The 15,261-nt window shown below is 42.5% G+C and overlaps 1 protein-coding gene across 4 annotated transcripts in view; it reads left to right on the top strand.

Annotated features, from left to right (window-relative positions):
• Positions 1 to 15,261, top strand: part of LOC122555734 (glypican-5-like) — a 545,068-nt gene that overhangs the window by 252,516 nt on the left and 277,291 nt on the right. For 3 of the 4 annotated variants that reach the window (XM_043701794.1, XM_043701796.1, XM_043701797.1), the window contains exons 5-6: positions 9,157 to 9,216; positions 11,850 to 11,975. In XM_043701794.1, the coding sequence (XP_043557729.1) occupies positions 9,157 to 9,216; positions 11,850 to 11,975 (186 nt within the window). The remainder of the gene's footprint in view (positions 1 to 9,156; positions 9,217 to 11,849; positions 11,976 to 15,261) is intronic. The other variant, XM_043701795.1, reaches the window with a different exon arrangement.

Below are 15,261 nucleotides of genomic sequence, written 5' to 3'. Positions count from 1 at the left end.
TTATAGAGGTTTATAAATTCATGAGGGGCATGGATAGGGTAAATAGACAAAGTCTTTTCCCTGGGGTGGAAGAGTCCAGAACTAGAGGGCATAGATTTAGGGTGAGAGGGGAAAGTTATAAAAGAGACTTAAGGGGCTACTTTTTCACGCAGAGGGTGATACGTCTATGGAATGAACTGCCAAAAGAAGTAGTGGAGGCTGGTACAATTGCAACATTTAAAAGGCATCTGGATAGGTATCTGAATAGGAAGGGTTTGGAGGGATATGGGCCGGGTGCTGGCACGTGGGACTTGATTTGGGTTGGGATATCTGGTCGGCGTGGATGAGTTGGACCGAATGGTCTGTTTCTGTGCTGTACATCTCGATGACTCTGATTCTGAAAGATTGGATTTGCCTGCGTTTGGCGAGGCAAGGAATGATTAGGGATAGTCAGCATGGTTTTGTGCAACTGAAATTGTGTCTCTCAAGCATGATTGAGTTTTTTGAGTAAGTAACTAAGAAGGTTGACGATGGCAGAGTGGTAAACTTCATTTACTTGGACTTTAGTAAAGCCTTTGACAAGGTTCCACACGGTAGTCTAATCAGTAAAGTTAAATCACATGGGATTTGGGTAGAGCTTGCCAATTTGATACAAAATTGGCTTGATGGCAGGATACAGAGGGTGTTTTTTTGGACTGGAGGTCAATGACCAGTGGTGTTCCATAGGGATTGGTGCGAGGTCAATTTTTGTTTGTCATATATAAAATGATTTAGGTGAGAATATAGAAAGCTGTATGATGCAGTGACTCTGGGAGAATTCTGAGCTCATCTTCAAATTGTGCCAGGTGACCTTTAACAATGAAGAGCCAGCTCATGAAAAACGGACTGGCTTCCTGCTGTGATATGTTATGCTGTGATTTTATGTGTAGCTTGGAATGTTGATTATGCTTTCATGCTTTGTAGCCTAAAAATGAGAGTTAGTACAATCAGCTTTCCTGTAAACCGAAGGTTTTCCAGCTGTTTTGGTGGAATGTTTATGTGTTGTGGTGAATGAATGATGTTTTTATATCCTATCCCATTAAAACATGAATCCTCCATCACCACTGTTGCAGCTCAGCCTGCAATAAGCAGTTCAGCAGTTTTTTTAATCACGGTGTTAACATAAGAACCAGGAGCGGGAGTAGGCCGTCTGGCCCTTTGAGCCTGCTCCACCACTCAGTAAGACCATGGCTGATCTTTTTTGTGGCCTTAGCTCCACTTACCTGCCTTCTCACCACAACCCTTAATTCCTTTACTGTTCAAAAAATTATCTATCTCAGTTTTGAAAGCATTCAATGAGGAAGCCCCAACTACTTCACTGGGCAGGGAGTTCCATAGATTCACAACCCTCTGAATGAAGGAGTTCCTTCTCAATTCAGTCCTAAATCTCCTCCCTCTAATTTTGAGGTTATGCCCTCTTGTCAAGATTCATGCACGAGTGGAAACCTCCTCTCTACTTCTATCTTATCTATTCCCTTTATAATTTTATGTTTCTATGAGATCCCTCCACATTCTTTTAAATTCCAATGAATATAATCCCAGTCTACTCAGTCTCTCCTCATAAACCAACCCCCTCAACTCCAGAATCAACCCAGTAAACTTCTTCTGCACTGTGTCTAGTGTCAGCACATCCTTTCTCAAGTAAGGAGACCAAAACTACATGCAGTACTCCAGGTGTGGCCTCACTAGTACCCTATACAGCGGCAACATAGCCTCCCCATTTTTAAATTCAATCCGTTTAGCAATGAAGGACAAAATTCCATTTGCCTTTCCTAATTACCTGTTGTACCTGCAGACCAACCCTCTGTGATTCATGCACAAGGACACCCAGAGTAGCACGCTGCAACTTTTTACCATTCAAGTAATAGTCCTTTTTACTGTTATTTCTACCAAATTGGATGTCTTCACATTTGTTAACATTGTACTCCATCGGCCAGACCTTTGCCCACTCACTTAAACTATCTATGTCCCTTTGCAAAGTTTCAGAGTCCACTGCACACTTTGTTCTCCCACTCATCTTTGTGTCATCTGAAAACTTTGACACATATGTAAATTATGAACAATTACAGTCCCAACACTGATCCCTGAGGCACACTTCTAGTCACTGATCACCAGAGAAATACTCATTTATTCCCACTCTTTGCTTCCTGTTAGTTAACCAATCCTCTATCCATGCTAATACATTACCCTAACACTATGCATCTTTATCTTATGCATCAGCCTTTCGTGTGTCACCAATTCAAAAGCCTTTTGGAAATCTAGGCGCACCTCACCTACCGGGTCCCTGTTGTCCACCTTGCTTGTAATGTCTTCATAGAATTCCAAAAGGTTAGTTAAGCATGGCCTGCCCTTCATGAACTCATGCTACATCTGCTCAATGGGGCAATTTCTATCTAGATGCCCAGCCATTTCTTCCTTGATAATTGATTCAAGCATTTTCCCCACTACAGAAGTTAAGCTAACTGGTCTATACTTCGCCAGCTTTTGTCTACCTCCCTTTTAAACAATGGTGGCACATTTGCTATTTTCCAATCTGCTGGAACTGCCCCAGAGTCCAACAAAGTTTGGAAAATTACCACAGGTGCATTTGCTATTTTTCCTGCTATCTCTTTTAGTACCCTGGGAAGCATTCCATCGGGGTTGGGAGACTTGTCTACCTTTAGCTCCATTAGCTTGCCTGACACTGTGTCTTCCGTGATAATGGTTGTTTCCAGGTCATCACCTACCTTCATCTACTTCTCAATTATTGGTATGTTATTAGTGTCCTCCACTATGAAGACTGACGCAAAATACCTGTTCGATGCCTCGGCCATTTCCTCATATCCTATGACTGAGTGCCCCTTCTCATCATCGAAAGGATCAATGTTTACCTTAGCCACTCTTTTTTGTTTTATATTTTTTATAGAAACTTGCGCTGTCTGTCTTTTTATTCTGAGCTGTTGTACTCTCAAAATCTATTTTACTTTTCTTTATAGCTTTTTTCGTTGTTTCTTGTTGACCTTTAAAGTTTTCCCAATCTTCTAGTCTCTTGCTGGTCTTTGTCACTTTGCATGCCTTATTTCCTTAGTCACCCATGGCAGATAACCCTTTTTCTTACAGTCCTTCCTTTTCACTGGCATGTACTTCTGCTGAGCACTTTGAAAAATTGCTTTGAAAGTCCCCCACTGCATGTCAACTGTCCCACCATAAAGTCTTCGTCTGCAGTCTACTTTAGCCAACTCCTCCCTCATCCTATTGTAGTCTCCTTTGTTAAAGCAGAGGACCCTGGTATTGGATTTTGTCCTCGCGCTTTCAGTCTGTATTCTAAATTCAACCATACCGTGATCACTCCTTCCAAGAGGGTCCCTAACTAAGAGGTCATAGGAAAGAAGGAGGAGCTACAGAGAGCGATCTTGATTTCAATGCGCAGACGTGTTAGGCAATAAAGCTGGGTGTGTAAGATGATGCATCACCAATTTGGCAATAGCACGAGAAGCTACTAAGACCACTGCTGCTGGTATTGTCACTGCAATCTGCATTTCACTGCAGCAATCGCCAGGACTCCTGCTACCTCTAGACCCCCCTCCCACCCCGAGAAAGGCAAGGGCAGGTTGGAATACCATTTGCAAGTTCCCCTCCAAGCCACATTGCCTTATTTTAATGGTGAATCGAACTCCGTGGAGTTGTCACCATGCCTTAGGTTTACCCTTCCAGAAAAAGATGGATCCAGCACCTTGTTCTTTGAGCTGAGCTCCTCCTGCCAGTTGAGTTCCATTCAGGGCAGTGATGCCAATGTTGTGGAGCAAGAGGTCCCACGTGAGAATGACAGTGTGACATTCCAGTCTGTCCCTGCTGCAATTGTCTATTTGTGTGCTGACATTCCAGGTGCCAAACCTCATTTTCAGGGAGGAGGCTTTCATTCCTCCTTTTCCTCATCTGTCAGCTTTACTCTGGATATCGATCACCCAAGCCAGTCCCAAAAAGAGGATATACCCAATTGCTCTTTACTCAAACGAGGAATTGAACAAAGTACTGCAAACAAGAGGTAAAATGTCACCAACTTACACATACATGGTTACAGTTCCAAGTGACTTGGTTTATGTCGACATGTCACATTGAAATAAGTGATTGGCTTGCTCTGTTCCAACCTCTGGTCTCTTACCAGACAACTCCTGTTCCCGAACTAGTTAACTACAGCTGATCAAACGGATGTGATCAAACCTTGACTGTGTCCAGTCTTAAGTGATTGATCAGCTTGATCACCGGCAAACTTCATAAATGTGTAACACCTTCCATGGTTGGTTAACATTTCATTCATAACGACAACTGTTTGTTTTCTCTGGAAAAAGGCTTATCTCTCGGTTTTAATGGACACTGACAGCTTGTCCAGGCTGCTGCCATGAACTATTTCCTTGCAGCTTTTGTGTTGTCTGGTTGACTGTGTGATGTTTACACAGTACAATGTGCTCCCTGTGTGATCAACCATGTGTTGTTGTGCTGTCGTGCACTGTATCTGCTTTAAATCAGAACTTCAGCCAGACATATAGTGTCACCAATTCAGTACATCACCTACTGAGCTATAAACACTTACATCCCTTCAGAAAACACCTAGAGGTGACCCAGCGCTTTTTAAATGATTAGGTTAATGTTTAATACCTCACCATCCAACCATTGACCTTTCAATAGAGCCGGCTTCATATATTTTGTTATCATTTTTTGGCTAACCTAGGAAATTTACAGTTATTGCTTACAAGAGATTGGAAGATGTCCATGTGAGATCTTTAATGTAGTGTGATCACACGATCCAGACAAAGCTTTGTCTTGCGGCAGGGTGATCTGACACAATTGGAAACCAGGTTTCCTTGCACACATACACATTGGTGTTGCCCCTACCCCATCCCAGTTAAGGAGCCTGCAGTCTTGCTTGTTTGTGGGTCAGCATCAGTGTGGAGTAGGTGATCCATCTCAATCAGTCCTTAGAAGATCAGCAAAGTCTGATAGCGTCAGGCTGATGACCAGGTGCAGATCCTTCCCCCCCCTCTACAGCGCCACTTGTAATTCCTGATGTTATGTTTCACACTGGGATTCTCTGGGAGTACTTCAGATCAAGAGCAGTGAGGAGAGTTGAACCTGGTCTGTTACAGCAATGGGGAGGAAGGGAGACCAGCTTTCAAGTCAGGAGCAGTGAGGGGACAGTCTGAAACCACACACTAGCCTGACTCAGAAAGATATCAACATTGCTTCAGTGCTGCTGGGGGTCAAAAACCTGGAACTCTACAATAGCATTGTGTTTCTATCTATAGCACATAGGGAGCAGCAGTTCAAGAAGACAGCTCCCCCTCATCTTCTCGGGGGCAGGTGAGGATGAGCATCAAACGCTGGCCCAGCCAATGACGCCTACACCCATAGATTCAGAGATATATACAGTGCAGCAAAGGCCCTTCAGCCCATCGAATCTGTGCCAACATAACTACTACTAAACATGTGTTAACCCTAATTTCCTGCACTCGTCCTATATCCTTGAATGTCATGATATTTTAAGTACTCGTCCAAATATTTTTTAGAGTTTGTAAGGTTTTCACCCTCTTCTACCTTCCCAGGCAGTGTATTCCATATTCCCACCACCTCCTGAGGGTAAATATTTTGTCCCAAATCCCTTCTGAATCTCCCGCCCCTTAATCTAAAACTATGCTTTCTTGTGCTTGGCTCCTCAACCAAGGGGAACAGCTGCTGCTTTTCTCCCTGTCCATATCCCTCATAACCTTATACACCTCAATCACGTCCCCCTCCCCTCAGTCTTCTCTGGTCTGAAGAAAACAGTCCAAGCCTATCTAGTCTCACCTTGTAGCTCAATTTCTCCAACTCAGTCAACAACCTGGGGGACCTCCTCAGTCACCCTTCTCGTGCTATCACATTATTACTGTAGTGAGGCGACCAGAACTACACACAGCACTCCAGTATCCTGTGAACACAGAGAGAAAATTTAATTTTGCTAGCTGGGGAGGGAAGCAATTTACCATGAGTATAAGTAGTGAGAATCAAACTTTTCTTTCTTAGCCCTCTTTGTCTGTCAGGATTTGTCACTGGCTTCACAGCAGTTCAAGCTCCACTCATTTATAAGAGCAGGCAAGCTCTGTGACCCTTTGTAAAGCAAGACTGAGCTGCTCAAGGACCCATTGTCTTCATTGAAGTGTAGTCACCGTTAGAATGTAGGTGAAAGGCATAGCCAGTTATCGTGCAGAAAGCTCCCAATAACGACGAGGAGGTACTGACTAGTGAGCATGCTTTCTGTTGGTGTTGATTGTGGGATAAATGCTGAGCAGTAGACCAGGGAGAAAGGTCCGTCTTCTGCAGAAAGTGCTGGGGGGAGATTGTTTACATCCACTCAAGAGGGCAGACATCAGAGCTGTCTCAGTACTGCACTGAGCTGTCTGTCCTGATTAGGTTGTTGTGTCTGGAACTGCTGACTCAGTGATGAACATGTTACACCACAGAGAGAGAGGCACTATCAGTTAACAGACAAGCGTATGAAGCACTGCACAATATCCCTCCATTTTAACTCAGACAGGAACATGCCCAGCTTAAAATAGAGGAGACAAAGTCCTGTCAATATGTTATACTCCTACCCGTACCAGCCGCTATTACAGTCAGATGTAGAGTTGTCTATAGACATGCCTGGTGGGGAATACTCTTGGCTGGCAGTGTGCACGTAGAAAATTACTCCCATAAATTTTGCAATTGGCCTCCAATTTAGCCTAATGGAGTGGATAATTATGCTTCTTTGTAATCCTGTAGCCTGATTATGTCATTTCTAAAGTGCTGCGACACAGCTAAGTAAATAAGTGATAATTTACAGCTCTCCATTCACTCTCTGTTTTCCAACCCCCTGGAGTTAACTCCTTCAACATCGCTTTTTGTTTTGTTTCCTGTACTTAGTCCTTTCTCCATTTCTGGCCTCTTGAACATCCCCGAGTTGAATTGATCTGTCACTGGTGACTGTGCTTTCAGTTGCTAAATCTCTTAAAACCTGACGTTCTCTCCTTAGGGCTCTCAACCTTTCTTTCTCTTCTCTTTCTGCCTTTAAAATCGATCTGTTTGACTAAGCTTATTTGTCATCTGTCCTAATATCTCCTTATGAGACCATTTATTTGACATCCCATTGCTGGGTGAGCAGAAAGTTACACCCAATAAATATTGAGAAGACTGAAGCTTTTGTCTTCAGTTACAGCTCCATTGTCTCCCTTTACCAGGCAAGAGTTAGAGATTAAGCCAATCTGTTTGTGAGCTTGATATCACATTTGAATCTGAATTGAGCTACGTCCCTCATACTTGTGCCAACACAAAACCAACCTGTTGACACTCATGGAGTCATAGTCATTGAGTCATACAGCACAGAAACAGACCCTTCAGTCCAACCTGTCCATGTCAAACATAACCCCAACTAAACTAGTCCCACCTGCCTGTTTCTAGCCCATATGCCTCCAAACCTTTCCTATTCATATACATACCTAAGTGTCTGTTAAACACTGTAACTGTGGCCACATCCATGACTTTGTCATGAAATTCATTCCGCATGCAAACCACACTCTGTGTAAAAAAAAAAGTCCCTCTCAGTTTCCTTTTTACACCCATCTCCTCTCACCGTAAAAATGTTCCCCCTAGTCTTGAAATCCCCCACACTCAGGAAAAGGCACCGACCATTAACCCTATCAATGCCCCTCATGATTTTGTAAACCTCTATAAGGTCACCTCTCAGCCTCCTACGCTCCAGTGAAAAATGTTCCAGACTATGTAGCCTTTGTTTATAATTCAAACCTTCCATACCTGGCAACATCCTGGTAAATATCTTCTGAACCCTGTGTAACATTGCTACAACATGCCCTCTTTCAGTTGCTGAAAGCCTGATTTATGTCTTTGTTACCTCTATATGTGATTATTCTGACATACTCCTGAGTAGTCTCCTCAGTTCAAACCCTCCAATCAACATGAATCAGCCAGAGCTGTCTACCTATGTCTTAACTTGCACTCAGTCCTGATTCCGTACCATCCTGTGCTCGCTAATCAATTTGGCCCCTGGTCAAGAATTGCCATGATTTTAAATCATGTCACTTCTTGAGCTCAACCCACCCAATCTCTGAACTCTCTTCCAAATCTTCAAACCTCTGCAATGCCTGTGATCATTTAATACAAGATTCTTGCGCGTTTTTATGTCTCCACATTGGTGGCCAAGCAGTCAGTAGTTCAGGCCTTGAGCTCTAATGTTGATGAAACTTTCTGATTCTCTACCTCTCTTTCCTTCTTTAAGCTGCTCCTTAAACACTCCTTAAAATCTATCTCTTTCACCAAGGCTTTTGGTCATCAGACCTATGTGGTTCAGCAGTATACTTTATTCTAAAACACTCCTGCGACACACTTTATGATGTTTTTTTGAATTATGGCAGCTGTATTACTACAAGTTATCGTTGCTATGTCGCCCGGTGTCAGGTTTTGTTTGAAGACTCTCTTGGATAGTTCCTTGACACTTCACAAAAAACACCACAGAAATACAGGTTGCTAATGTTGCATATATACTTCTATAGATGGCGAGGATTTAATTCTCTGAATGTAGTAAATCTGGAATTCTTGATCAGAGAGGGCTGTAGAGGCTGGGTCAGTAAGTATATTCAAGGCTCAGACAAACGTGTAATCGGTAAAAGTGATGGTTATGGGTGGAAAGGAGGAGAGTGCAGTTGATGGTTGTCAGATCACCCCCAAAATGAACCCTGTGTGGCTGCAAGCCAGCGACCCCAGGAGCTCAGTCTCATCTCTGTGTTGGTGATCTGTCCCGCTAATGTCCCATTACTATGTTTAATCATAGGGATGAGGCAGTAAGTGACTCTCTATGTCCTGGTCTTCACATATGGAGGGGGAATGGCACCTTTTATGCTTCATTCTGATTTTGCTCCCACTGTAAGCATGTGCATGATGTTTTGTTTTTCCGTATGGTTTCATCGTTTTCACTTGTTTTTCTCTCTCTTTTTCATGATATGCTCCTTCCTCCCTTCCCTCCCTCTCTCCTTCACTCCCGCTCTCTCTCTCATTCCCTTGCTCCATTCACCTTGTCCCGAAACACTCTACTACCCTGTCTGACTGATGCTTCCTGCCTGCGATTCTGTCCAGCTCCCTGCCTCTGAAAGAAGTAAAGACTGATAGGCCTAGGACAATGAAAAAGAACTCTAGGTAAGAGAACCTGCACAGTGGGCAGATTAACTGTCCCTCAGCTAACATAAGCTTTTTGTTATAAAACAAACAACAAACGCTGTGGGTGAACGCTCTTTCAGGTGTAGTAGTTGCTTCAGTCTCAAGCCAAGTACAACGCAGTGTCCATTCCTTCCATTTTATCCCAACAGTGTGTCACATCTAAAAAGCTCCCCTTTCCGTTTCCATTTCTTCATGGCCACCCAATCTACGGAGAATTTGAAACTCGTTTGCCATACACCACCAACCTGCCCTTAGGCTGCCCAAGCAGAAATCACACAGCATTTATAGACAAACAGATAAAGGTGGCCCTGACCGCATCAGGATTCAGACCTGAATCATGGCCTAAGACAATATGGAAGGGATTCATTTAGCCCAGTCTATTGTGCTGCTTCGTGGGAAGAGCTTTTAAGTAATCCCATTCCCTGCTGAAGAGCAGTTGCACCTTGCTTTTGCTCTACTTTGTTTGTCCGGTCACTATTTCTTCAATTTAATCTTGAACATTCCTTTTGTATCTATTTCTTCCATCATTTCAAGAACAATAGACTGGGCTAAATGATCGCTGTGGACACAAATAAAGGTTTCCTCACATTTCCTCTTTGTTACTGACCTGAAATCCAGGTCTTCTCGTTATTGCCCTATCTAAACGGGCGGCACTGGGTGGTACGGTGGCTCAGTGGTTAGCACTGCTGCCTCACCGCGCCAGGGACCCAGGTTCAGTTCCCACTCTGGGTGACTGTGTGGAGTTTGCACATTCTCCCCGTGTCTGCGTGGATTTCCTCCGAGTGCTCTGGTTTCTTCCCACAATCCAAAGATGTTCGGGTCAGGTGAATTGGCCATGCTAAATTGCCCATAGTGTTAGGTGTATTGGTAAGTGGTAAATATGTGGTCGGGGAATGGGTCTGGATGGGTTACTCTTCGGAGGGTCGGTGTGGATTTGTTGAACCAAATGGCCCGATTCCATACAGTAGGGAATCTAATCTAATCTAAACTGAGAAGCAGTTCCTCCTTGTTTACTCTATCAAAGCCATGTTGAGTTTACAACCTCTTCAAACCATCTGCTAACATTCTCTGCTCCAAGAACCCCAGCATCTTCACTCTCTTTTGTATGTCATGTACAATTTGCCACTTAATCTTCTCGGTGATGATGTGTTTAAATTCCTTCTGATGCACAAAGATAATCAGACAAATCATCATAAAATTCACGCATCATCACGAACCTCTCAGTTTTACAGCGTACCCTCCTCGTCAACACATACGCTTTCCATTCAGGCCTAGAAAGCACAACATTTATACATTTCTCTTAAGGCATTAACTCCATTCTTAGCGTTCCCCATAAACAGCAATAAATTTATAAATTATAGCTGTAACTTTTTTTTTACATATTCCTAATTGTTTGTGTTTGAAGGAGGTGGTTAGCTGCATTCATGAACTGAACCAATTACAGAAAATATTCCCAGTGCTGTCTTGAGACTGTATCAAAACAAACTTGATTTGGGAGTATTTATTATTTCTTTCTTATAGTACAATATAAAAATACATATGTAGAGAAAAATAAACATATATAGAGTACCTACAACATTTCAAAAGTCATGAAAACTCACATAAAACCTTCAGGTTAGAACGAATTGTCAGTGGCTCTTGAGTCCACAATCTTCTGTTGAAGGCAACCATGTTAACATCAAGCTAACGCTGACGGAAAAGCACAGTATGACTCCAAAAACAGTCCCTTCAAATGTATTTCTTACATAGTTCCAATAAATTGCAAAACTTTATAATGAAACAGTCTTTTGTAGTCGTCTTCATGAATTGTTATGGGAAAATGATAGTATTCCTGTGTTAACTGCGTTGATGGTGTGTACTGTAGATGGTCCCTTAATCAAAGACTGTCAATCACCCCAGATCAAGACCACAATTGGACAAAGTATGCATAGAATGAGCTTATGAAAAGATACACCTACCTTGTCAACATATTTATCGCTACATAGACCATGTGTAATCTGATTATCTTGTAGGGCAAATTCCAAGTAGCTATGCTGGTTTATAAATCAAACAATCTCATCTAGTCATTGACCTTCATGTTGTACAACGAAAACCAACTTCCAACTCTACGGTATTCTGGGAGGACCTTCTCCAATGTGGCACCAGACTGTAGTGTTTCAAAAAGTCATAACCTTCTCAAGGATGACTGGAGCTGGAAATAAAGAACAGTCTGGCTGAAGTCCCTCATATTCCAAAAAATTGCCAAGCCTTCCCGAAAAAAGGTGCAAAGAAAAATCTGGAGCTGTCTTAAGACTATCAAATACTTTGATTTAATAATCTGAGACTCATTTCTTGCTTCTTCATGTAGAACTTAGATCTTTTAATTCTGAGTACGAAGTCACGTTATATTTTTGAAAGGAACTTAAGTAGGTGTATAATTGGAAGGTAACTGCCATGCAGTGATGTCTTAATGGTAAAAACCCATGCTAGGGTGGAAGGTGTGAAGGGATGTAATTCTATTCTACTGTATTTGCAGGGTTGTTCATTTGCTTTACAACGGATACACTTTTCTCATGTTTTATTTGTACTGGCCTTGATTACATTGGAGGATTGACTTGTATTTATTTCAACAGGGACTTCATGAACTACATCCGGCGGCACAGGACCTTTTATGCTTCCATGGCAGAGCAGATCTGTGAAGATGATCTCCGACCTCATGATAGCTCAACCTGCTGGAACGGATTAAACGTTGTGGAAAGGTAAGTGGTTGGCTGCAAAATTGCAATGTGAAAGAGCAATAGCTGTGACATCTGTCACTTTAACCTCTGACCCACTTTGGGTATATTGTTGATATGCTGTATTGCACAAATATTATGAACGTGCCATCTTTACTACTTGTTGGCTTTGCTGAGATGAATTGTATTGTCGATTCATGTCCAAATTCAAGAAATCTGTTTAAATGTGATTGTGACAGACGCAACGACACATAAATGTTGGCTATAAGTTTAGATAAAGCAACCTTCGCATCAGCTGGACTAGGTTTGCACAACCTCTTGACATATTCTGTTTTGCTCCATTGTCTACCATTTGAGTTTGGCTATATGTGATCTAAGGATCTCTCAATAGTCCCTATTGTTGAGAGTTAGCTGCAACGTATAGTTTTGCTACTGATTCATAACAAGCTAAGAATTGAGAGATATTCCAACAGTCCTGCATTGCCACTGGGGCATTGCAAGTGAAAAACCAAAGGCAAAACAACCACTTCTAATTGGTTTGGTAGCATGGGAAGATAATATCAGTCACTCTTCAGCTCAGGTTTGAGTAAATGTGTGATTGTAGAAAACCTTTTTAACTCTGGAACTCAGGATCTGTACCCAGCCCAGAGTGCTCCTCACTTGTGGAGGAGATCCAAGAAAGTGCAGGATCTGCAGATAGTCACAGTCTCCTGTCCAATCAGAGTGCTGGCACTTAGGGACTCTGTACAGCACTGTTATAGTGAGTGCAAATTGAAGGGAACACATTCTGCAGTGGAATTCTACTTTGAATTCATGGGAAAATGTCATAAGCAAACTTAAAGGCAAACAATCTGGCACATGTTTAGAAAGAAGTGGGATACTGAGAGAAAATGGATGAATTTTGGCGATTGGCAAGTGACATTCGCAACACACAACTCTCTGTCCAACAAGAGAGCATCACCCCTTAACATTCAATTGTATTACCATTGCTTAATCTCCCACTATCTCCATCCTGGGGCATTACTGTCATCCAGAAACTGAACTGGGCTAACCATACAAATACAGTTGCTAAAAGGGCAGGTCAGAGGCTAGGAATACTGCAGCAGGTAACTCACCTCCTGACTCCCCAAAGCCATCATCTACAAGGTACAAGTCAAGAGTGCAATGGAATACTCCCCACTTGCCTGGATGGGTGCAGCTCCCACAACATTCAAGAAGCTTGACACCATCCAGGACAAAGGAGCTCACTTGAGTGGCACCACATCCACAAACAAGTAGCCCATCCAACACCAATACTCAATCGCAGCAGTGTGTACCATCTACAAGATGCACTGCAGAAATTCACCAGCGATCCTTAGACAGCACCTTCCAACCCCATGACGACCACCATCTGGAATGACTAGAGCAGTAGATACATACGAATACCACACCCTGCAAGTTGTCCTCCAAGCCATACATGATCCTGACTTGGAAGTTTAGCACCATTCTTTCACAGTCGCTTGGTCAAAATCCTACAATTCCATCCCTAATAGCTTAGTGGGTGCCTCTAAACCAAATAGATTGCCGTGGCTCTCAAGACAGCACTGTCACTTTCTCTGGGACAATTAGGATGGGCAATAAATGTTAGCTCAGCCAGCGAAACCCACACTCTGTGATTGAGTTCATTAAAATATACTTCCAAGCAGGGAACACTGGAGAGCTGTCCTTTACATTACTAGATTAGATTCCCTACAGTGTGGAAACAGGCGCTTTGCCCCAACCAGTCCACACCAATCCTCTGAAGAGTAACCCACCCAGACCCATTTCCCTCTGAATAATGCAGCTAACACTGTGGGCAATTTTGCACGGCCAATTCACCTGACCTGCACAACTTTGGACTGTGGGAGGAAACCCACACCGACACGGGGAGAATGTGCAAACTCAACACAGACAGTCGCCCAAGGATGGAATCGAACCTAGGACCCTGGTGCTGTGAGGCAGCGGTGCTAACCACTGAGCCACTTTGCCGCCCACTAGCTATCATTCTTATCATTTATTAAGTGAGTGCAAGCTTGCGTAACCAGATGTCACATGCATTGTTACTATGTGGAAGAGACAGGCATTGTTTTTGTGCTATGAACCAATTTCCTTGCAGGTTTGATTTGAAGTTCTCCATGTTCAAGATTATTCCACACACAAAGATTTATTCAATGCATTGTTCTTCCTATTAGAGAACTATGAGGGATGTAAAATTTCTAATTGAATACACTTCAAATGTACAGCGCAGCTATGAGCCATTTGGCCCAGTCCATGTTGGAACTCCTGCTCCATTTCCATCTTTCATAATCTAAGTCCGACAGCATAAACCTCTCTTCCCATCTGTTTCATAGGCTTATCCAGCCTTCCCTTAAATAGATCCACGCTGTTGATCACCACCACTCCCTTTGGGAAGTATTTCCACATTTCCATCACTTTCTGGTTCTAAGCATTCTTTTTTTTCTGAGTTCTCAGTTCGATTTTTCGTGACTGTCTTTTCTTGATGACTGATTTTGTTCTTTCCCTCACAAGGGAAAAAAGACTCAGCATCTCCTGTACTGAAACCTTTCATAATTTTAAAGACTTCTACTGGGTCAGCCCTCAGTGTTCTCGTTTTGAGGAGAAACCCAGCCTATTTTGATTCCCTCATAGGTATAAGTTTGCCAGGTTACACTACCCCTATATGTAATATCTCTGCCTACAATATTGTTAATATGTTGATTGAAACAGTACGTAGCACACCAAGTGTGGTCTACCAAAGGATTGGAACAATTTACCACAACTTGACTTCAATTCTCTCTTTCTAAAAATAAATTTGAATGTTTGGTTAGTTTTATTACAACCTCCTTAACTTACATCGCCATTGTTAGTGATTGGTGTATTTGTATATCCCCTGACCCCTTTGCTTCTCCATCCTCATATAAATTCTTCTTTTCCAAATATTACACACTCTCCTTATTTTTGTTATCTCTCATTTATCTACGTTAATATTAATTTGCCAGTTATTTTCTGAAAATTCATTAATATCGTCTTGTAGATGATTAGAATCTGACTTAATATGGAGTATTCCACCCCTTTCCATGCCAGACCAGGAGGTCTAGTATCATCGGTGAGCTTAGAAATTCTGTTCCTGATTCCAGCATCCAAATTGTAAATGTAAATTGTGAATAAATGTGGAACAATTTGGAAACTCATATCCTATCTTCTTCCACTCTAAATAATCTCTCTTAATCCATGCTGTCTTGAAGTGACTCCCTCATCAGGTACCACTCCCTCCGTGACTCCCTCGTCAGGT

Source organism: Chiloscyllium plagiosum, chromosome 13, assembly GCF_004010195.1.
Source record: "Chiloscyllium plagiosum isolate BGI_BamShark_2017 chromosome 13, ASM401019v2, whole genome shotgun sequence".
In the NCBI taxonomy this organism is placed as follows: Eukaryota; Metazoa; Chordata; class Chondrichthyes; order Orectolobiformes; family Hemiscylliidae; genus Chiloscyllium; species Chiloscyllium plagiosum.
Note: the sequence above shows the minus strand (reverse complement) of the source record. Positions and strands in the feature narration are given on the sequence as shown.